General features: G+C 47.3%; 1 protein-coding gene across 1 annotated transcript in view; it reads left to right on the forward strand.

Moving 5' to 3' along the window:
- Positions 1-341: 341 nt before the first annotated feature.
- The window catches only part of LOC121858521 (spidroin-2-like), a gene marked incomplete at its 5' end in the record, with an annotated part of 28,724 nt that continues 5,727 nt past the window's right edge, over positions 342-23,338 (forward strand). The window contains 3 exons of the mRNA XM_042354992.1: positions 342-542; positions 13,746-13,941; positions 14,450-16,312. Coding sequence (XP_042210926.1) covers positions 342-542; positions 13,746-13,941; positions 14,450-16,312 — 2,260 coding nt within the window. The remainder of the gene's footprint in view (positions 543-13,745; positions 13,942-14,449; positions 16,313-23,338) is intronic.

The raw sequence follows: 23,338 nt of genomic DNA on the forward strand, positions 1-23,338 counted from the left end.
GGCCTCACCCAGGGTGTGGCCCAGGTGTCAGGAAGACTGGGCTCTACCTCCTGAACTCTCGAGGCCAGGCTGAGAGCCTAAGGCGTCTCTGGTTCTGGGACGGAGACTTAGTGATGGTGTGTCTCAGTGGCAGCAGGTGAGGCAGGTAGCCCTTCTCTGGCGCTGGTCCATCCTGGAGTCACAGGGTTGGCTCTGGGTGTGAAGTGATGGTTTGGTCGCCTCATTACTTGGTCTGGCTTTGTCGGCGATGAGAATTTCTGATACCCAAGACTTGTGTCCGTCTCCTTCCCTCGGCTGAAGAGAGGGTTGTGGATGCAACCTTCTCACTTCTGTTAACTCAGGACGGCTCAGCACACTCAGGACAGCTCGCGCCACACTCAGGACGGCTCAGCGCCACACTCAGGACGGCTCAGCACCACCAGGACGACTCAGCGCCACACCAGGACGGCTCAGCGCCACACAGGACGGCTCAGTACCACAGGACAGCTCAGCGCCACACCCAGGACGGCTCAGCACCACATTCGACAGCAAAACTGATCCTGGTGAGTGGTGGGGAAGAATCGGGTTAAGGTGTGTTGACTCTCGCTCGTGTTGAGTGACAGCAAATGACTATAACTAAAAGGCCTTAAACTCTTGTTCTTGTTGTAGGGGGGAGCCTGTTGTGACGCCATCTTCAGGATAAAATGTTCTCAACAACTGGTTATGTAACGACTAGACACTGTAGTCCAGCTCTTGAGTTCTTTATCTGTTGTTAGCATGGCGGTGGTGATCTCAGAAGGTTGTGTTGAAGTGTCTCAGTGAAGGCAATTGTTGGCCAATTGTGGAAATTATGCCAGAGATTCTTCTTGCTGATGCTGACGAGATAAAGATAACAGCGAGGTTCCAGGTTTGTTGAGGATTTTTGCGGCCCGATATACCATATCATCAAGGAGGATTAGTCATGGTCCAGATCACCATTACTTTATTCCGTGAAAATATTTCGTTGGATAAGATCACCGGGAAGAAACAAGACACATCTCACAAGATTACTCTCAACACCTAAACTCAGTAATTGATGTTAATGGTTAATATTATATGGTCTCCTTCCCAGGAACCATATATGTTCAAGTGGCCGGGAGACTCCTTCTTTTTTATCCTTCCGATCTGAGCTCACCCGCTAGCCAGAATGGGACCAGGAAGGTCCAACATCGACTGGTACAAACTCGGAACCTCAACGGCAAAGTTGTTTCGATGTAATAAGATAAGGTAAATAATTACAGAATCTCAGCCTCCATGGCCGAGCAACACACTCTACAGCTGATTTTATCATTTGACTAATAGATGGCGTTGAGGGTGTCAAGTCAGGACTGTGATCTTGAGAACACTCGTTACTGCCAGCTTCCTCCCCACTCATACCAACCCCCAATCATAGCAGACTGATAGCTGGCTCTAACACAATCACGATCGACGAAGGTCCACATCTATGGAATTTTTCAACTAGGGTTGTGTAGACATCTGCTACGACTTTATATTTTCTCTCTCTCTCTGTTAGACGCCTCCTCCTCTTATCTATCACAAGCTTTCTCCTTCCTCCTCCCTCCTTTCCTCACCTCTCACGCCAAGCTGGGGTCATTTGGTCATATTAACTAAACTAAACTCCTCTAATGTTTATTATAAACAAATAAACATTCAATCAATTACTACGTTGACCTCTGACCTCCAGGTGGTGTAAAGTGACGTGACCTGCAAACAACAACAACAACAACAATAGCAACAACAACTACATCAATACAACAACAACCAGTTCAAATTCTGGGTTTTATAACAGAGAGAGTTTGTCAGAAGCTCCTGAGGTTGAGACGAAACTCAGTCCTCCAGCTATTAGTCGGTTAATGTTCGCTGGCATGGCTTATTATGACACCCCTCAGACCCTCAGGAAGGCTTCTGAGTGTTATCATTTACTCGTGTTGACTTAGGTGATAAAGATTTCTAATACTGATAAATAATAATTAACGACTATATATAACAGGTAGGAATAAGTTGGACCTCAGGTAGAGGCTTGAGCACCATATGCGTTACTTCAAGTCATTACCAGCGGGTGTGAGCAGCTTGTCCGGCCTCCTGGAAGGTTATGGGCGCGGGCCATTAACGCCAGGCCCTGGACCACCAAGTATGGAGCTGGAGTGTAGTTAGGTGTAAGTCCTTCAGCAACAAGGGACAGTGTCATCCACCTGTACACTTAAGAGAGGCATTGTGTAATGTTCCCGCATCAACAGTACTTACACACAGATAAAGGCCCATAATGTGTGTGGTCTCTGCCAGATAGTTAGTATATTTGTACGCCTCACTCCAGCCTCCAGGAACGACCAGTTCGTGGCTATTTTCAAAGGCAAATTTCTCCTGTTAACGTTGTGTTGATTTGTAATGTTCTAGTTTAGGCTGAACCAGAGGGGCGAGTGAGCCTTGCTCTGTTTACCTTTGACACAGTTGTACATCACCTGGGCTGACAACTGAAGGATTTTGTTCAACATTTGGTCGACGTCGGCAACAGTGTCTTGAGCAGTGATGAGGGTACTGTGCAGCTGACCATCACGGCCGCTGCACAGTATAGGTTAGTTACTTGTTGTTGCTGATTATAGTGACAAGTGTAAGACGTCTCTCTTATGGTATTAGGGCACCTGAAGTAGCCATCCTAGTTGGTTTACCTAAGATTCATAACACAGTACACACCACACCACACCACACCACACCACACCACACCACACCACACCACACCACACACACACCACATCTAGCATTACTTTGTTTAATCATCAGTTGAAATCATCAGGGTGCTAATCTTCACATCATCACATATATATTACACCAAAATATACAGAGATAAAATACTCAAAAGTTTCAGCAATGTCAGTATTTTGGCCATAACTGTACATTATTTATATAGTATTCTGTCTACTTAAACTACGAATATCAATGAAACCTAACCTAACTCTAACTTAACCTAACGCAAGCCACAACTCAGAGACAACATCTCACTCATAGAAAGTCTTGTGAGGTGTTGTGTTGTGTTGTGTTGTGTTGTGTGTTGTATTATGTTGCGCTGTAGTTGCATTGTGCTGTGTTGCGTTGTGTTGTGTTGTATTGTGTTGTGTTACGTTGTGTTGTGTTGTGTTATGTTGCGTTGTGTTACGTTGTGTTGATGTTGTGTTGTGTTGTGTTGTGTTGCGTTGTGTTGTGTTGACGCCACTGTCTTGTGTCTGGTCTGACAATTGTTTTCTTCGTTGTCAGGTGACTATTAGTTAATTAGCATCAGTTGTTTTTTGGGCTGCTACCTGTCCTACCTGTCTAACTGTCTGTCTGTCAATTTAGTCATTCCCTTCGTTCATGTTCCTTCCCTCTACCCCCTCCACCTCTCACCCCCCTTCACCCCCCTTCACACCCCCCATAGCCGTACCATACCACCCAGATGGCCGGTACTAGGGTATCACAATGCAGACGGAAAGCTGCCATTCTCTCCTAATGGGGTAATGCTGGCCGCTCGCAAACCAATTCCCCATCCTCCACCCACTCCCTCACCCCCAACTCCCTTCCCCGCCCTGCCCCCACCTCTACCCTCCCCTGCCCCATTCACCTCCCTCCGTCCCTCTCCCACTCCCACTTACCTCTCTTAGCTAAACTACTGCCCAGCCACCACCAGTACTTCATTAACCTGGGGGGTCGGCAGGCAAGCGAACAGCGACCATATTTACAAGAGGAGTTAAGAGGGATTAAGACTACATTAGCCTTACCGGAGTGGCTGGACGCTCGATGGAACAGCCTAAGAGAATAGCATCTTTATCTCAGGGGTGGTTGGTTAGTAAATGGATCACCCTCATACTCTCTGGGGGAGTGGCTTGTGGTTTAATTACTCAGGAAACAGTATAAAGTTATAACGAGGGAGGTGTAAGCCCAGGAACAGCTTCATAGTTACCGAGGGGAGGTGTGACCAGAGGAACAGCTCCATAGCTACCGAGGGAGGGGTAAGACCAGAGGAACAGCTTCATAGTTACCATAGGGAGGGGTGTAGACCAGAGGAACAGCTTCATAGTTACTGAGGGTGGGAAGACCAGAGGAACAGCCCTTGAATTACCGAGGAGACCAGAGAACAGCCTTAGCTAACAGGGAGGGTGTAAGACCAGAGGAACAGCCCTATAGTTACGAGGGAGGGTAAGACCACAGAGGAACAGCTCCATAGTTACTGAGGGAGGTGTAAGACCAGAGGAACAGCTCCATAGCTACCGAGGGAGGGTGTAAGACCAGAGGAACAGCTTCATAGTTACCGTGGGGAGGTGTAAGACCAGAGGAACAGCCCCTAAGTTACCGAGGGAGGGTGTAAGACCAGAGAACAGCCCCATAGTTACCAGGAAGACCAGAGGAACAGCCTTAGCTACCGAGGGAGGGTGTAAGACCAGAGGAACAGCCCTATAGTTACCGAGGAGGTGGTAAGACAGAGGAACAGCTCCATAGCACGAGGGAGGTGTAAGACCAGAGGAACAGCCCCATAGCCGAGGGAGGGTGTAAGACCAGAGGAACAGCCCCATAGTTACCGAGGAGGGTGTAAGACCAGAGGAACAGCCCCATAGTTAACGAGAAAGGACCAGAGAACAGCTCCATAGCTACGAGGGAGGTGTAAGACCAGAGGAACAGCCCCATAGTTACCGAGGGAGGTGTAAGACCAGAGGAACAGCCCTATAGTTAAGGAAGGAGGGTAAGACCAGAGGAACAGCCCCATAGTTACCGAGGAGGGTGTAAGACCAGAGAACACCACAGTTACCGAGGGAGGGTGTAAGACCAGAGGAACAGCCCCATAGTTACCGAGGGAGTGTGAAGACCAGAGAACAGCTCCATAGTTACGAAGGAGGGGTAAGGAGGAGAACAGCCCCATAGTTACCGAGGAGGGTGTAAGACCAGAGAACAGCCCATAGTTACCGAGGAGGTGTAAGACCAGAGGAACAGCCCATAGTTACGAAGGAGGTGTAAGACCAGAGGAACAGCCCATAAGTTACAGAGGGAGGGTGTAAGCAGAGGAACAGCCCTAGTTACAGAGGAGGGTGTAAGACCAGAGGAACAGCCTAGTTACAGAGGAGGGTGTAAGACCAGAGAACAGCCCTTAGTTACCGAGGAGGGGTAAGACCAGAGGAACAGCCCCATAGTTACCGAGGGAGGGGTGTAAGACCAGAGGAACAGCTCCTTAGTTACCCAGGGAGGTAAGACCAGAGAACAGCTCCTTAGTTAACGAGGGGGGTGAAGACCAGAGAACAGCTCCTTAGTTACCCAGGGAGGGTGTAAGACCAGAGGAACAGCTCTTAGCCCAGGAGGGTGTAAGACCAGAGGAACAGCTCCATAGTTACAAAGGAGGGGTGATGACATCATGATGACAGAGACACAGGCGCCATGAAGGTGTGACGTCAGTAACAACGCCTAACAACAACAATAATTTACACAAACGCCAAAAGTGATGAAAATTACTTCAAAAATATTATTATCGCCTCTTCCTCCTCCCATATCTTCCCCACCTCTTCAGTCTCCATTCTTCTTCTTCACCGCCACCACCACAGGCTTACACCACAACACCCCATTACCAGCAGCAGTACATTAAGACCTGTGGTGTGTCAGGCCGCCTAAACACCGTAAACAACAGATTAACTCCACCATAACAAATACCTCCATTAATACTCTGGAATTTGTTACTCGAATTTGTTATTACATACATTATAGGGTTGGCTTTATTTTATTATATATGTTTAATTATCTCACCAATAAACCTCAGTGTGTGTCGGTAAATTATAGTACGTGTGTGTGTGTGTGTGTGTGTGTGTGTGTGTGTGTGTGTGTGTGTGTGTGATGTTTCAGGGCATTATAAGAACAAGAGCTAATTATTTAACTCATATTTACAGGGTTATAATTGTCTCGTAAAGAATGATAATTACTTTTGTTATTTTCGACGAAATGTTTTGGTGGTTGATAGTGATATAAAAAGTATGAAATTAACCGAATATTGATATAAAAAGTATGAAATTAACCGAATATTGATATAAAAGTATGAAATTAACCGAATATTGATATAAAAAGTATGAAATTAACCGAATAGTGATATAAAAGGTATGAAATTAACCGAATAGTGATATAAAAGGAAATTAACCGAATAGTGATATAAAAGTATGAAATTAACCGAATATTGATATAAAAAGTATGAAATTAACCGAATAGTGATATAAAAGTATGAAATTAACCGAATATTGATATAAAAAGTATGAAATTAACCGAATATTGATATAAAAAGTATGAAATTAACCGAATATTGATATAAAAGTATGAAATTAACCGAATAGTGATATAAAAAGTATGAAATTAACCGAATATTGATATAAAATCACTTCCCCACTCACCTGATCAAATATCGTTCCTTACTTTCCATATTATTGTACCGTATTCTCGTGATTAAAGCCACACTATATATTACGATACCTGTACTTCTCATAGTATTGTACCCTATATCGTGGGCTATTGTCTTTATAATATACCTCTCTCTCTATCAGTGACGGGGTGTACAGTATGTTGAGTCATATCTACACTATATAAGGAACACACTTCACCTCGAGACGCCCAAAACAACTCCTTCCCTGGTGTAGTTTAGGACGCACTTTGATTGGTGAAGATCAAGAGGTCAAGATCTACACAAAAAACACACAGTATTTTTACCTTGCTATTAAATTTCAATAACTTCCCCCTCCCCCTCTACCCCTCTCCCCCTTTCTACCCCCTCCCTTTCCTCCCCCTCCCCTCACCCTCCTCCTCCCTCCCCTAAAAGAGAGTTATGGTATATATTGCAACAGTGTCTGGTGCAACATAGTGAGGCAATATTGCAACGAAAGGAAGAAAAGTTTATATGTCAAATATTGAAAGTGTTTTATGTCAACTGTCAATTGTTTTTTTGTAATGGCTGATGGATTATTATGGTTTTCCTCATAAATTTAATCGTAGAGTAAATGTTGATGTTTATGTTATAGAAGAAGAATTGTTGATATGGAGGAACTATTTACCAGAGACTGTAGTGAGTTATTTAAGGTGAGTGTGACTCTATATATATCTGGTGCCTGAAGACTGTGTTGGTGGCGTGAGGTGAGGTAAGGTGAGGCTAGGTGCTGGGGGTGAGGTGAGGCTAGGTGCTGGGAGCGAGGTTAGGTTAGGTTAGGCTAGGTGCTGGGGATGAGGTTAGGTTAGGTTAGGCTTGGTGCTGGGAGCGAGGCAGGTATGAGATGTACTTAGTAGACGTAATGACTCACAACACCGTGTTAATGACTTAATTATATAACTAATTAATGTTACTTCATACATTATCTTCTGAGTGGTTCTCCTACCAGCTAATAGTACACGGGTTCGATTCCTGGCTAACTTAATGACTGGATGAGCTTACCAGTAGTGGAGTAACTCTCTAGCTCCTGTGTGTGTGTGTGTGTGTGTGTGTGTGTGTGTGTGTGTGTGTGTGTGTGTGTGTGTGTGGGTGGGTGTGTGTGTGTGTGTGTGTGTGTGTGTGTGTGTGTGTGTGTGTGTGGGAGAATGAGAAAGTCAGACCTCGATAATAATCAATCACTCTGCCGTGGGTGGTTAGGTTAGGTTAGGGTAGGTAACATTATCTCTTGTCTGAGGCGTTGACAAGTGGTTAAGGTTAATGATAACAGACACAGCACACAAGGAAGCCATAAGGAGAGCCTTGATATAAGTGGAGGTAGCCTGACCGTCCCGCAGCTACCACAGTCTACCGTTAATGATGCTATCTGGCACGTGACTACCTCAACCCTCCCTACCACACACACACACACACACACACACACACACACACACACACACACACCCACACACACACACACACACACACACACACACACACACACACACACCCACACACACACACACCCACACACACACACACACACACACACACACACACACACACACACACACACACACACACACACACACACACACACACACACACACCCACACACACACAGCCACCCACACACACCACCTTCCACCTAAACATACCTTTACACACGTTAATGCTATGACTAACATCCCTAATCTTAATATAACTCGATTCTAATTTAAACACTTAATAAAACACTGACCATATGTGCGCGTTAGTGAGTGTATTTGGTGGCGGTGTGCGCAGGCGGTGTTAAGTTTGGTAGTTGGGCTAACCTTCCTCCCCGCCCACCCGCCCACCCCATTTTTTTGCCCCCGTGTCTATAAATGATACAACAGTAATTTTCCGTGAAGATATAAAAGAAGGAAGTATTAGATCTTTTTTTAATAATAAGTTACATGCATTTCCCGCCAGCTTCAATATACACGAGCAGGATTTTTCTTTGCGGGTCAAATTAATTTTTTTTGTTCTTCCATTTCATTCTATTCTTGTATCCTAACGTTCCTTAAAGATACACAGGACTTATCTCTCTTGGATCAGATTTAATCAAAACCCAAATTTTCTAATTATCTCAAGACGTCGTAAAAGGTAGAGACTTGTTTATGAATAATGAATGAACAGGACTGGACAAAGCCTGACCCCGCGAACGCTTGCTCTCTCTACATCTTTCTGAACATTTACCATGACGAATGCTGGAATATCTTTAACCTGCCAATTTACTGTTGAAACTCTGGAAGATTTTTTAACGAATATTAATCCCCGACTCTGACATTTGGGCTGAGAGGCGACAATGTATAAAGTTTTTAAAAGATTTACCACTTAGCTCTGAGCCGCTCCTCCCACGCGCCATATTTTTATTTCTACAATAACTAGGTTGTTCATACCCAAATATTAACGAGATAATTTAATACAGAATTCATCTAAACTACCTTACATAATGACCAGTTTACATAATCGTCTACTTCTTGATATTATATTTCTACATATAAACAAGACAACGACAGTATATATTGGTCTCTCGCTCGTCTGGGACTCAAGGTTTTAAGTTATACAGTATGGCAGGGAAGTGAATATTACCCGAGACACGATAATTAACGATGTGAGGCAGCCCCAGTACCCTGCCTTCACTGACTAGTTCTCCCCGCTGTAAAAACATCATCTGGGTTCACTTACCAGGTACAGCTAATCGTCTTGCTACCCTTGCCTCTTACACGAGTCACCTGAGGAGCAAAACTGTTCTATCGATTAGGATTTTGTAAGTTAGATTATGTTAGGATACGTTAGGATTATGTTAGGATACGTTAGGATTATGTTAGGATACGTTAGGATTATGTTAGGATACGTTAGGATTATGTTAGGATACGTTAGGATTATGTTAGGATACGTTAGGATTATGTTAGGATACGTTAGGATTATGTTAGGATACGTTAGGATTATGTTAGGATGCGTTAGGATTATGTTAGGATACGTTAGGATGCGCTAAAAGGTGTATATTTGAGTGTCAGTTGTGGAGCAGACGCCAAGACGTAAACAAACACTGTAATGGCTTTATTATGGTGATGTTGTGGTGCACTTGATGATGGTGGTGATGCTGATGGATGTATTACCAAGTTAACTAGACTCATCGCCAAGTCGGGTACATCAACAAGTGTGTGTTGTTGCGTTGTGGGTCGACCAGAGTGCGCAGGGAGACAGTCACATGTTATAGACTGATGGGAAATATCTATGGAGTGTGAGAGATGTTAGGAGATATTTAATGTAGTGTAATTTAGTGTAGTTTAAGACATTGCTACATTATTGAACAGTGATGACGTGTAGTTAACTTTCTATTTAGTAAACTTGCTATTTATATCAAAGTTTTTATCAAGATTTCTTGGATTAGAAATATTTCAAAACCTCGAAATATTAAATTTAATAATTATTTCCCTATTTTAATCATTGTTAAGTTTTTATATATTATTATCTATATTTATTCAGATCTAATATAAACTGTTTGTCTTATTTAACATACAGTAGACACTACGTCTCACCATGTAGGCTACTGCCACCACCACCACAATCACCACCACAATCACCACCACCACAATCACCACCACAATCACCACCACCACAATCACCACCACAATCACCCTGCTCCACCACAATAACCCTCCTCCACCACAATAACCCTCCTCCACCACAATCACTCTCCTCTACCACAATCACCCTCCTCCACCACAATCACCCTCCTCCACCACAATAACCCTCCTCCACCACAATCACCTCCTCTCCACAATCACCCTCCTCTACCACAATAACCCTCCTCCACCACAATCACCCCTCCTCCACCACAATAACCCTCCTCCACCACAATCACTCTCCTCTACCACAATCACCCTCCTCCACCACAATCACCCTCCTCCACCACAATAACCCTCCTCCACCACAATCACCCTCCTCCACCACAATAACCCTCCTCCACCACAATAACCCTCCTCCACCACAATCGCCCTCCTCCACCACAATCACCCTCCTCCATCACAATAACCCTCCTCCACCACAATAACCCTCCTCTACCACAATCACCCTCCTCCACCACCACGCTGACTGAACAAGGCCACAACGACCTCACCAGCTGTGACACATGTACATATTTAGGCTACGGTGGTGGAGTAGCTGTCATAACACTTAGCTGGGCACCTGCAGGCCCCTCGTTCCAATAAACATGTGAAGGTAACTGGTTCAATGGTTAGGTTAGGTTGATGGTGGTGATGGTAGTGGTGTTGAAGATTTGTTGTGATCTTCTTCAAACTACACCACCAACACCACACCCGCATCACCACCAGTACCACCACCACTACCACCACCACTACCACCACCACCACTACCACCACCACTACCACCACCACTACCACCACCACCACCATCAACAACAACATCTCCATTGACAAATAAACACAACATCAATAACAAAAATACAACAAGAATTTCAACATTAACAAAATATCAACAAAACTTCGAAAATCCGACAAAAACAATTCAAATATGACACATCAAGAGAAAACATCACATGTACGACAAACACATCCCTTAACAAGAACAGTCAGAAGTGCAGAACAAAAACAGTAGTTGGATAATGTCAAGAACTGAAGGTAAATTGCGTTCAAGAATTGGTCAGAGTTTCTTACCACGGGGTGATCATATGCCTGGCAGCGTCGTGTGAGCGTAGGGCCGTCAGTCAGCCAGTCTATGAGTCAGTCAGTCAGTCTATGAGTCAGTCAGTCAGCCAGTCAGTCAGTCTATGAGTCAGTTAGTCAGTCAGTCAGTCAGTCTATGAGTCAGTTAGTCAGCCAGTCAGTCAGTCAGTCTATGAGTCAGTCAGTCTATCAGTCTGTCAGTCAGTCAGTCAGTCTATCAGTCTATCAGTCTGTCAGTCAGTCAGTAAATAACAGCAATAACATCACAAACGTAGGTAAACAAGAGAAACAATAACAAGAGGAGGAATGAACAATAACAACTACAGAATACAATAACACCAAATACAGCTGCGACAATAACAGCTTCAATAACACAGATAACTGATGATGACATAAACAACAAATACACCAATAACAACGACAAAAACACTCATAACGTTCATATATAACACCATCCTGTTCTGTCTCTCTCTTTCAGGAATTAACTCTTCTACTTCCTCTGTCCCAGTCCTTCCCTTCTCTCCTCTCCCTTCCTTTCCCCCCCCCTCTCTCCCTCCCTCCCTCCCTACACCACCAATTGACACCCTTTCTCTCCCTAACTCGACACATGACTGACAGATAGAGTTTTTTTCGCCTCTCCTAGATATCGTCCTGACTCAGCTGGCCAGTCGTCCCAAACATCTGAGGATGGGGTTTTTTATACCTTGATATTTTACTTATTATGCGGACGCCGTGGCTCATATCTTCGCTGTTTGTAAGTTAAAATTTCCTTTCTTAGCTTAAATGTATAGAGGAATATTTTAATACACGGAATCGGGTTTATTCTTTAATCTGTCGTAAATATTGAGTTGAATAAATGTTCCCGTGTGTGTTTTTTTGTTTAGATCTCAGTTGGTTGACATCTTGACAGTGATTCACATGGGTGGAGCTCCTTGGACGTACTGTACAGTGACTCACAGGGATAAGGAACCTCACCCCAGGGTTAGTGCTGGTAATGGTGGTAGTGGTGGTTGATGTAATGGTTGGTTGTGGTGGTTGGTTTAATGGTTGGTTGTTGTTGTTGTAGTGGTGGCAGGGTTGGTTAGGTTAGATATGGTGAGGGTTAATTGTTGATGATGGTGTTGGTTGTAGTTGTGGTTGATGTTATATTTTGGTGGTAGTATTGGTGTTGTTAAGGTGATGGTGGTTGGTGTAGTGTGTGTGTGTGTGTGTGTGTGTGTGACAGTGGTGGTGATAGTGTAATTCCTTCTCTCCCTCCCACTACCCTCTCCCTATTGGCCTCTCCTCCCTGTCCCTCACTCCTCCCCTCATACCTCCCCCTCCCTCACCTCTCCTCCCCCCTCACCTCCTCCCCATACCTCCTCCCTCACACCTCCTCACCTCCCTCCCTCACCTCCTCACACCTCCTCACCTCCCCCCCCTCACCTCCCTCCCCTCATACCCCCCCACCTCCCCACCTCCCTACCTCACCTCCCTCCCTCACCTCACACCTCACCTCATACCTCCCTCCCTCCCCACCTCCTCACCTCATACCCCCTCACCTCCTCCTCATACCTCACCTCCCCTCCCTCCTCCCCACCTCCCCCTACCTCACCTCCTCCCCTCCCTCCTCACACCTCACCTCATACCTCCCTCACCTCACCTCCTCTACCTCACCTCCTCATACCTCCCCTCACCTCCTCCTCTACCTCCTCCTCACACCTCCTCCCTCATACCTCCTCACCTCCCTCATACCTCCCCCTCCCCTCACCTCCGCCCCGTCCCTGCCTCCTATACCCCATAATGTAGTCACCACTTCAAGGAGTCGGCACCCACCTGTTTTCTATCCTGCATAATTGCGTGTCTAGTGTGTGTGTGTGTGTGTGTGTGTGTGTGTGTGCGTGTGTGTGTGTGTGTGTGTTATGGAGACCCATGTAATGATCAAGGGTGCGAATCTGTATCACACACACACACAAACACACCACACACACACACACACACACACACAGTTAGCACCAGTGCTCTACCATAGTGAACCATCTTTAATAGGAGAATTATGAGACCTTAACTACCTCATTCTCTCAACTAAATTGACCATGCATCTTCCTGAGCAACCATGAAATCGTTCATCAGCAGGTGTGAGCCGCCGGCAGCAGGAGCACCACGCCGCCACTAACTAACCTCAGGTACAGGTATTAACTAACCTCATATCACACTACAGGACGCTATATATACTCGCTAGAACGGCTTAAATGCACCCAAAACCTCAACCTTTCTTCAAACTCTGGCAATGAATGGGATGAGAAAGGTTTAAGAGAAGTATAATCTGTAAACATCTCGTCTGGATCAGTGGAATACATGTTTATAGATGCCTGAAAGGTTGGGCGGGGGAATCATAGACGCCAGAACGATACATATTTATCGGCGCGGTGCTGAGAGGCGTCAGGGATCTGATCCTCCTCGGCCTCGTGTTTATCTTGGTCTTTTACACATTTGTACAAGATAAGGTTTCCAGGTGGAGTACATTATGTGAGTTCTGTACACCACTTACTGTTGTGTCTGCTGAGTTCTGTACACCAGTTACTGTTGTGTCTGCTGAGTTCTGTACACCACTTACTGTTGTGTCTGCTGAGTTTTCACAGTTACTGTTGTGTCCGCTGAGTTCTGTACACCAGTTACTGTTGTGTCTGCTGAGTTCTGTACACCAGTTACTGTTGTGTCTGCTGAGTTCTGTACACCAGTTACTGTTGTGTCTGCTGAGTTTTGTACACCAGTTACTGTTGTGTCTGCTGAGTTCTGTACACCAGTTACTGTTGTGTCTGCTGAGTTCTGTACAACGTTACTGTTGTGTCTGCTGAGTTCTGCACACCAGTTACTGTTGTGTCTGCTGAGTTCTGTACACCACTTACTGTTGTGTCTGCTGAGTTCTGTACACCAGTTACTGTTGTGTCTGCCGAGTTTGTACACCAGTTACTGTTGTGTCTGCTGAGTTTTGTACACCAGTTACTGTTGTGTTCAATGAGTTCTGACACCAGTTACTGTTGTTTGTGTGTCACTGGGTCTGCTGAGTTGAACTGTCTCCCCCGGCCTCTGGGTGTACATCGAACCACATAAAGACTAACTCATGTAGGCTATATGTGTTTATATGGTTTACTGATACATATAGCCTATACATAGTAGCTCTTATATTAACTTACAATAGGCCATATGAGGTATAATGTAGCTGGTTCATACTGACATACTCACTCAAACACCTTAGCTATTGAAGCGCAGGACTGGATAATAAACTTAACTCCATAGCGAATCAACCAATCAGACGTCAGAAGTATACCTGCTGTAACACCAGGCAACAGGGACCAGGCAACAGGACTAACAGAGACCAGACAACAGGGGACCAGACAACAGGGGACCAGGCAACAGGGGACCAGGCAACAGGGACCAGGCAACAGGGCCACAACGGGACCAAAACAGGGACCAATCAACAGGGACCAGACAACAGGGACCAGCAACAGACCAGGCAACAGGGGACCAATCAACAGGGACCAGACAAGGGACCAGACAACAGGGACCAGGCAACAGGGACCACAGGACCAGGCAACAGGGGACCAGGCAACAGGGACCAGGCAACAGGGACCAGGCAACAGGGACGCAACAGGGGACCAGCACGACCAGGGACCAGGCAACAGGGACCAGGCAGGGACCAGCAACAGGGACCAGGCAACAGACCAGGCAACAGACCAGCAACAGGGGACCAGGCAACAGGGACCAACACAGGGACCAGGCAACGGGGACCAGGCAACAGGGGACCAGGCAACACAGGGGACCAGGCAACAGGGGACCAGCAACAGGGGACCAATCAACAGGGGACCAGGCAACAGGGGACCAGACAACAGGGACCAGGCAACAGGGGACCAGCAACAGGGGACCAGGGAGGGACCAGGCAACAGGGACCAGGCAACAGGGGACCAGGAGGGGACCAGGCAACAGGGACCGCAACAGGGACCAGGGGACCAGCAACAGGGACCACAACAGGGGACCAGGCAACAGGGGACCAGGCAACAGGGGACCAGGCAACAGGGGACCAGGCAACAGGGACCAGCAACAGGGGACCAGGCAACAGGGGACCAGGCAACAGGGGACCAGGCAACAGGGGACCAGGACAACAGGACCAGGCAACAGGGACCAGGCAACAGGGACCAACAACAGGACCAGGCAACAGGGACCAGGCAACAGGGGACCAGGCAACAGGGGACCAGGCAACAGGGGACCAGGCAACAGGGGACAGACAACAGGGGACCAGGCAACAGGGGACCAGGCAACAGGGGACCAGACAACAGGGGACCAGGCAACAGGGACCAGGCAACAGGGGACCAGGCAACAGGGACCAGGCAACAGGGGACCAGGCAACAGGGGACCAGGCAACAGGGGACCAGGCAACAGGGGACCAGGCAACAGGGGACCAGACAACAGGGGACCAGACAACAGGGACCAGGCAACAGGGGACCAGTCAACAGGGACCAGGCAACAGGGGACCAGGCAACAGGACCAGCAACAGGACCAGGCAACAGGGACCAGGCAACAGGGACCAGGCAACAGGGGACCAGGCAACAGGGGACCAGGCAACAGGGGACCAGACAACAGGGGACCAGGCAACAGGGACCAGGCAACAGGGGACCAAAACAGGGACCAGGCAACAGGGGACCAGGCAACAGGGACCAGGCAACAGGGGACAGGCAACAGGGGACCAATCAACAGGGACCAGGCAACAGGGACCAGGCAACAGGGGACCAGGGCAACAGGGGACCAATCAACAGGGGACCAGACAACAGGGGACCAGACAACAGGGGACCAGGCAACAGGGGACCAGGCAACAGGGGACCAGGCAACAGGGGACCAGCAACAGGGGACCAGGCAACAGGGACCAGGCAACAGGGGACCAGGCAACAGGGGACCAGACAACAGGGGACCAGGCAGGGGACCAGGCAACAGGGACCAGTCAACAGGGACCAGGCAACAGGGGACAGGCAACAGGGACCAGCAACAGGGACCAGGCAACAGGGACCAGACAACAGGGACCAGGCAACAGGGGACCAGACAACAGGGGACCAGGCAACAGGGACCAGTCAACAGGGACCAGTCAACAGGGACCAGGCAACAGGGGACCAGACAACAGGGGACCAGGCAACAGGGGACCAGTCAACAGGGACCAGTCAGCTCTTCCCTCTACCACATTAATATACAAAGTCAATAAATGGAAAGTTTAACTCACCTGGACGTAAACATCAGTGGCAATTAACCTTTAACCTTTACTTCAACCTAATATTAACATACTTCTACGTCACAACTAAACCTTGACGTCACAACTAAACCTTTTACGTCACAACTAAACCTTTTACGTCAATACTAAACCTTCTACGTCACAACTAAACCTTTACGTCACAACTAAACCTTTGACGTCACAACTAAACCTACGTCAACCAAACTTTACAACTAAACCTTTTACCTGCCAACTAAACCTTTACGTCACAACAAAACCTTTACGTCACAACTAAAACCTCATGTCACAACTAAACCTTTACGTCACAACTAAACCTTTACGTCACAACTAAACCTTTACGTCACAACTAAACCATTTACGTCACAACTAAACCATTTACGTCACAACTAAACTTTTACATGTTGGTGAAGTTACTTTTCATAAATTCGAAAAACTTAATAAAATTTCACTCAAAAATAATTTATCCAGGTGAAGATATGGTGTGTGTGTGTGTGTGTGTGTGTGTGTGTGTGTGTGTGTGTGTGTGTGTGTGTGTGTGTGTGTGTGTGTGTGTGTGTGTGTGTGTGTGTGTGTGTGTGCGTGTGTGCGTGTGTGTGTGTGGGAGTACTGTACTTCAAAATATGGATATACGACCCAAATATCCTTCCCATAAGATTATAAGACTCCTCCAATAAGACTTTCCTATAAGACTCATATAACACAGACGATATAATCACGTTAGCGATACATCAGTGTGAGTCACTTGACCTCCCGGGCAGAGGGACAGATCAGCACGCGTTATCAACTGAGGAAATGTCTTTTTTTCCTGAGTCTCTCGTGGGGGAGTTGGGTGTTGTGGCGATACACTGTGGCCAGTTTTTGTGGGGGTGAAAGTATGTGTGTGTGTGTCAGGAGAGAGAGAGAGAGAGAGAGAGAGAGTCAAGATGTAAATATTAAGATTGAATAAATTACTGATGATAGATGGCGCTGTTCATTAAGCTCCACCAAACTTTATATAAAACGTGTCTATTATGGCAAGTGACCATAAATATAACGAAATAGAACACAAACTGGGCTTGTAAGGTTGGTGGTGTGGGCTGTAAGGTTGGTGGTGTGGGCTGTGGAAGGGCTGTAAGGTTGGTGGTGTGGGGCTGCAAGGTTGGTGTGTGGGCCAAGGTTGGTGGTGTGGGGCTGTAAGGGTGGTGTGGGCTGTAAGGTTGTGGTGTGGGGCTGTAAGTTGGTGGTGTGCTGTAAGGTTGGTGGTGTGGGGCTGTAAGGTTGGTGGTGTGGGGGTAAGGACTGGTGGGGGCTGTAAGGTTGGTGGTGGGGCTGTAAGGATGGTGGTGGGGGCTGTAAGGTGGTGGTGTGGGCTGTAAGGTTGGTGGTGTGGCCAAGGTTGGTGGTGTGGGCTGTGGGTGGTGTGGGCTGTAAGGTTGGTGGTGTGGGCTGAAGGTTGGTGGGTTGTGTTGGTGGTGGTACAAGGTTGGTGGTGTAATGTAAGGTTGGGGTGTGGGCTGTAAGGTTGGTGGTGTGGGGCTGTAAGGTTGGTGGTGTGGGCTGTAAGGTTGGTGGTGTGGGCTGTAAGGTTGGTGGTGGGCCAAGGTTGGTGGTGGGCTGCAAGGTTGGTGGTGTGGGCTGTAAGGTTGGTGGTGGGGCTGTAAGGTTGGTGGTGGGCTGTAAGGTTGGTGGTGTGCAAGGTTGGTGGTGTGGGCCAGGTTGGTGGTGGGGCTGTACAGGTGTGGGCTGTGGGGTGCTGGTGGTGTGGGGCTGTAAGGTTGGTGGTGTGTGGGGCTGTAAGGTTGGGGTGTGGGCTGTGGTTGGTGGTGGGCAAGGTTGGTGGTGGGGCGTAAGGTTGGTGGTGTGGGCTGTGGTTGGTGGTGTGGGGCCAAGGTTGGTGGTGTGTGGGGCTAAGGTTGGTGGTAACAGGCTGGTGGAATGGGCGGTGTAAGGTTGGTGGTAACAGGGGTTGGTGGTGTGGGCCAAGGTTGGTGGTGTGGGCTGTAAGGTTGGTGGTGCAAGGCTGGTGGTGTGAGGGAGGTTGGTGGTGGGCTGAAGGTTGGTGGTGTGGGCTGCAAGGCTGGTGTGTGTGGGCTGGTGGTGTGGGCAAGGTTGGTGGTGGGGCCAGGCTGGTGGGTTGTAAGGTTGGTGGTGTGGCCAAGGTTGTGGTGTGGGCTGAAGGTTGGTGGTGGGCTGTAAGGTTGGTGGTGTGGGCCAAGGTTGGTGTGGGCTGTAAGGTTGGTGGGGCTGTAAGGTTGGTGGTGGGACTGTAGGTTGGTGGTGTGGGGCTGTAAGGTTGGTGGTGGGGCTGGTGGTGGTGTGGGCTGGGTCGGATGGTCCCCTCACTCATCCTGGTGACGTATTAGATCGAACCAACAAAAAATTCCTAGATAATAATTAATAACGATCGTTGGGGGTCAAGGGCGGCTGACGATATGACATTAGTTAGTGTCGACGCCTAATGACCTCTCGTTGTTGTGAGAAGGTTCGCTCACTCACTATCGTTAACAGCGAGGTGGAGACGGAAGGAGTCACACCCACCTGTAATTCCATCGTTTCCCAAAGATAAAAAAGTTAATATTAATACAAGTGTTTGACACATATGAGACAAAATAAAAGTATAGCTCAGTCACTTTAGATCAGGTTAATATATAGTTTATGGACATATTGCTCACACACCTGTCTCAGCAGCAGGATTATCTTATATGGGGTTGTATATGTGCTGTATGTATCTGAAGATGTACACACACACACACACCACAACACACACACACACACACACACACACACACAACACACACACACACACACACACACACACACACACACCCACACACACACAACCACACACACACACACACACACACACACACACACACACACACACATATATATACCACACACACACACAGAGTATCATCACTGTAACAGGACCCGACCTTACAGATACACTTTATATCCGGTTGTGTCGATCAAACAACAACTCTCCGTAGTGGTTCAGATCTACTTCACGTTTTCTGTGGGAATTTTAGAATATTAATTAATTTACTCTATTAATGACCTCAGTTAATTATCGTTATTTTAAGTGTTGTTTATATTCCGTGAGGGTTAACGACTGTTCTGGGTAGGAAGGAGAACAGACACACCTTAAATATTATGAGTTATATTAATTAATTAAGACAACGTAAACTACCGTATTGTCCTTCTCTTTGGCCTGTTCGCTCCTCTTGGCTCAGAATCACTTAACGAGCGAGCACTCTAACGATGATTCTCGCCTTTATTATGTAGTTTAGTTAGTTACTCAAACATGATAATTTCTCTTGATAAAATATTTAGGTGTGTATGAATGTCAGGGTACTATACTGCAGTGGGCGAGGAGGTGCCGGGGAGCAGCGCCGGGGAGGTGCAAGGAAAGTATGTCGGAGGAAGCGCGTCTCCCATACCTAAGGTTGAGTCCGCCGTCTGGTCCGCCATCTCGTGACCAGACGTCGGCAAAAATATGGAAGAATATAAACCAAAGATTGTCAGTTATATAAAGTGTATATATATAAACAAAAGATAACACTAATATGTATGTTATGATGTATATAACTTTGTTGTGTTAGTTAGGTGGCCAGGTAGGTAATTATTCTGATTGTTGGCCATCAACAGGTAGTGTGTTACCTGGCTCAACCCTTCCACTACCTGGGGGCGCTATAAGAGTCACAAGTATAGGAGTATAAGTAAAAGTATTCATATAAGTAACATATAATTGACTAAACATTAATAACATTCACTCAGGAAATATTGACTCGTAATAAATAAACAAAACCACTTTAAAAACAAATATAACTCACTCAAGACACTAATATATATGTGGCTGTTATATGACCCCAGATAACCCGTGACCTTGACCCTAAATATCTCCTGCAGGTCATCTGTAAGTGTCTTTGTTAAATAATGTCTCAATAGGTCAAAATATAAGGAAGTGAGACGAACCTATTTTAATTTGACAACAATATCTGACCTTGAAAAAAAATATTTATTCTATAAGGAATTTGGTGCAATGATTTTTGGGGTTGAGTTTTATATGTTTTTATTAGACTGTTTTAAGCTTTAGGTTTAAAATATATTTTGGTAATATTTGACTTATGATCTCGTAAAATGAATGGTTCTGTATCCCCAAAAATATTAGAAATATTAGCATGAATACTGGACAGGTCAGGAGCAGTGTGTGTGTGTGTGTGTGTGACAGTGTTTGGTTGGTGGAGCAGGTGTGTGTGTGTGTGTGTGTGTGTGTGTTTGTTGGTGGAGCAGTGTGTGACAGTGTTTGTTGGTGGAGAGCAGTGTGTGTGTGTGTGTGTGTGTGTGTGACAGTGTTTACAGGAGGTGTGTGTGTGTGTGTGTGACAGTGTTTGGTTGGTGGAGCAGTGTGTGTGTGTGTGTGTGTGTGTGTGTGTGTGTGACAGTGTTTGGTGTGGAGCAGTGTGTGTGTGTGTGTGTGTGTGACAGTGTTTGGTTGACGGCAGAAAATACTATTATAAAAACAAGTAAAAACCACAACACCCAATAATAAACTCACAGATTTTCATATTTGAGGAAGATTGATATTTTTATTGCGTTTTATTGTTTTTCTGCGATAACGAGATAAGGGAGACGCGGCTTGAGGGGGGGGTAGGGGGTGGGGCAGGAGTGGGGGGTGGAGGAGGGCAGGAGGGGTGGAGGAGGTGCAGGAGGGGGGGGGCAGGAGGAGGGAGGGGAGGGGCAGAGGGGGGGGTGGAGGAGGGGTGCAGGAGGGGAAGGGGAGGTGCAGGAGGGGGGGGGCAGGAGGGGGGGGAGGGGCAGGAGGGGGGTGGAGAGGTGCAGAGTAGGGGTGGGGAGGGGGCAGGAGGGGGTGGAGGGGAGGGCAGGAGTGGGGGGCAGGAGGAGGGGAGGGGAGGTGCAGGAGGGGGTGGAGGAGGTGCAGGAGGTGGGGGAAGGGGAGGGGCAGGGGAGGGGGTGGGGTGGGAGTGGGGGGTGGGGGAGGGGTGCAGGAGGGGGGGAGGAGGGGTTGGAGGAGGGGCAGGAGGGGGGTGGGGAGGTGCAGGAGTGGGGGGTGGGGAGGGGCAGGAGGGGGTGGAGGAGGGGTGTGGGAGGGGAGGGGTGGGAGGAGGGGAGGGGAGGGGTGAGGAATGGGGGGTGGGAGGAGGGGTAGGAGTGGGGAGGGGAGGGGGTGGGGAGTGGGGGGTGGGAGGAGGGGTGAGAGGGGAGGGGGAAGGCAGGGGAGGGAGGGGAGGGGAGGGTGTGGAGTGGGGGTGGAGGAGGGTGCAGGAGTGGGGGGGGGTGGGGAGGGGTTGAGAGGGGCAGGAGGGGGGTGGGGAGGGGTGCAGGAGGGGGGGGTGGGTGCAGGAGGGGGGGTGGGAGGAGGGGTGCAGGAGTGGGGTGGGGGAGGGGGGTTGGAGGGTGCAGGAGTGGGGGTGGGGAGGTGCAGGAGGGGGGGAGGTGGAGTGGGGGTGGGCAGGAGTGGGGGGTGGGAGGGGTAGGAGGGGGGGGGGAGGCAGGAGTGGGGGAGTGGAGGAGGGGCAGGAGTGGGGAGGAGGAGGGTGCAGGAGGGGGTGGGAGGACGATGGTGAGGAGCGACGAGGACATTAATTTACGGGTTCAGGTCGGCCTCTAAGGAACCTCGAGCGAGACCTAACTGGGACAAACAAATTTTAACGTAAATCCTGAAAGAACAACAATTTCGTTCGGGGGACATCAAAGAAGTCGGTATACAAGTCCCCCTTCGACTTAAGATAGAAAGAACAGATATTGACGCCATTTTCATCTATTTATCAGTAATTTTCCAAGAAAGGACATACATAAACATCCAACAACACCTTACAGACGTGACGGGTTAAAGAAACTAAAAAAAAAAAAATACGAATAAAAACCCTCGAATTTTTCACCATGTTGGAAAATAAGTACCGGTCGCTTATAAACAATTCTATGTTTATCTTTTCTGCCCCCACCTGAGGGATAATATCTATAAAACACCCATAAATCACCCACGAGCCGGGAGAGGTAATGAAAGATGAAGCGGTGATGCCGTTCGTGACACCAGGGTGACTTGAGCAAATACTAACTCAACAACACAGCGTGAAGTTGTTCGAAGCGCTGACGCGGCTCTTGTCCACCGGGTCTTGAGATCACAACGCTAATTATCCTCGCCCGGGGGCGGTAGGGGGTCTTTATGCTCGCTCCGGGGCCCTCTTCGCTACATAAGAGTTGCGTTATAGAGATAGAGAGAAAATGAGAGAGGAAAATAACAAAAATAACAAGAAAAACGAGGAAAAGGAGATAATAGAGAGAGAAAATAACCCTCTCTGGCCTCTCAGTCGTTCTCCTAATATGAATAATGAAGGAAGTTTCTGTCAATTATTCCGGGTTGTAGTGTCGGCCTCCTGTGACCTCTATTACCATTTCAAATTGTTGTGTTTTTTTTTGTCTGACTCGTCGTCTCTTGTCGACACAGGAGGGGATCATCCGGGTTATATTGTTAACATATTTAGACCATTTTAGACATGAGATGATCCATTGAAGCCATATGTCTATTACAATGGCTGGGAACTGTTCTATCGACACTTTATTTAGACATTAGGGGTCAAATTAGACATATATCGACAATCTGAGACATACAGGGAAATATATATAGCTAGTGGAACCTCTATTTACCGGACGATATGGAGAGGAGAGTCCGTTAATTAGAGGTTTTATGTAGCAGGTCTAGAGGTGTTAAGACACTATCCATAACATACAACAACAACAGAGCAACAACAATAACAACAACAATAACAACAACAATAACAACAACAGAACAATAACAACAACAACAACAGAACAATAACAATAACAACAACAGAACAATAACCATCACAAAAACAGAACAAGAACAAGAAATAAATCACATCCCTCTTAAGTAAAAACACAAACCCGAAATAAAGAAGAATGTGTCAGGAAAATGGTTGTTGTTGAGTCAAGTAA

The sequence above is a fragment of the Homarus americanus genome, unplaced genomic scaffold, assembly GCF_018991925.1.
Source record: "Homarus americanus isolate GMGI-L3 unplaced genomic scaffold, GMGI_Hamer_2.0 scaffold25866, whole genome shotgun sequence".
NCBI classification, from domain to species: Eukaryota; Metazoa; Arthropoda; class Malacostraca; order Decapoda; family Nephropidae; genus Homarus; species Homarus americanus.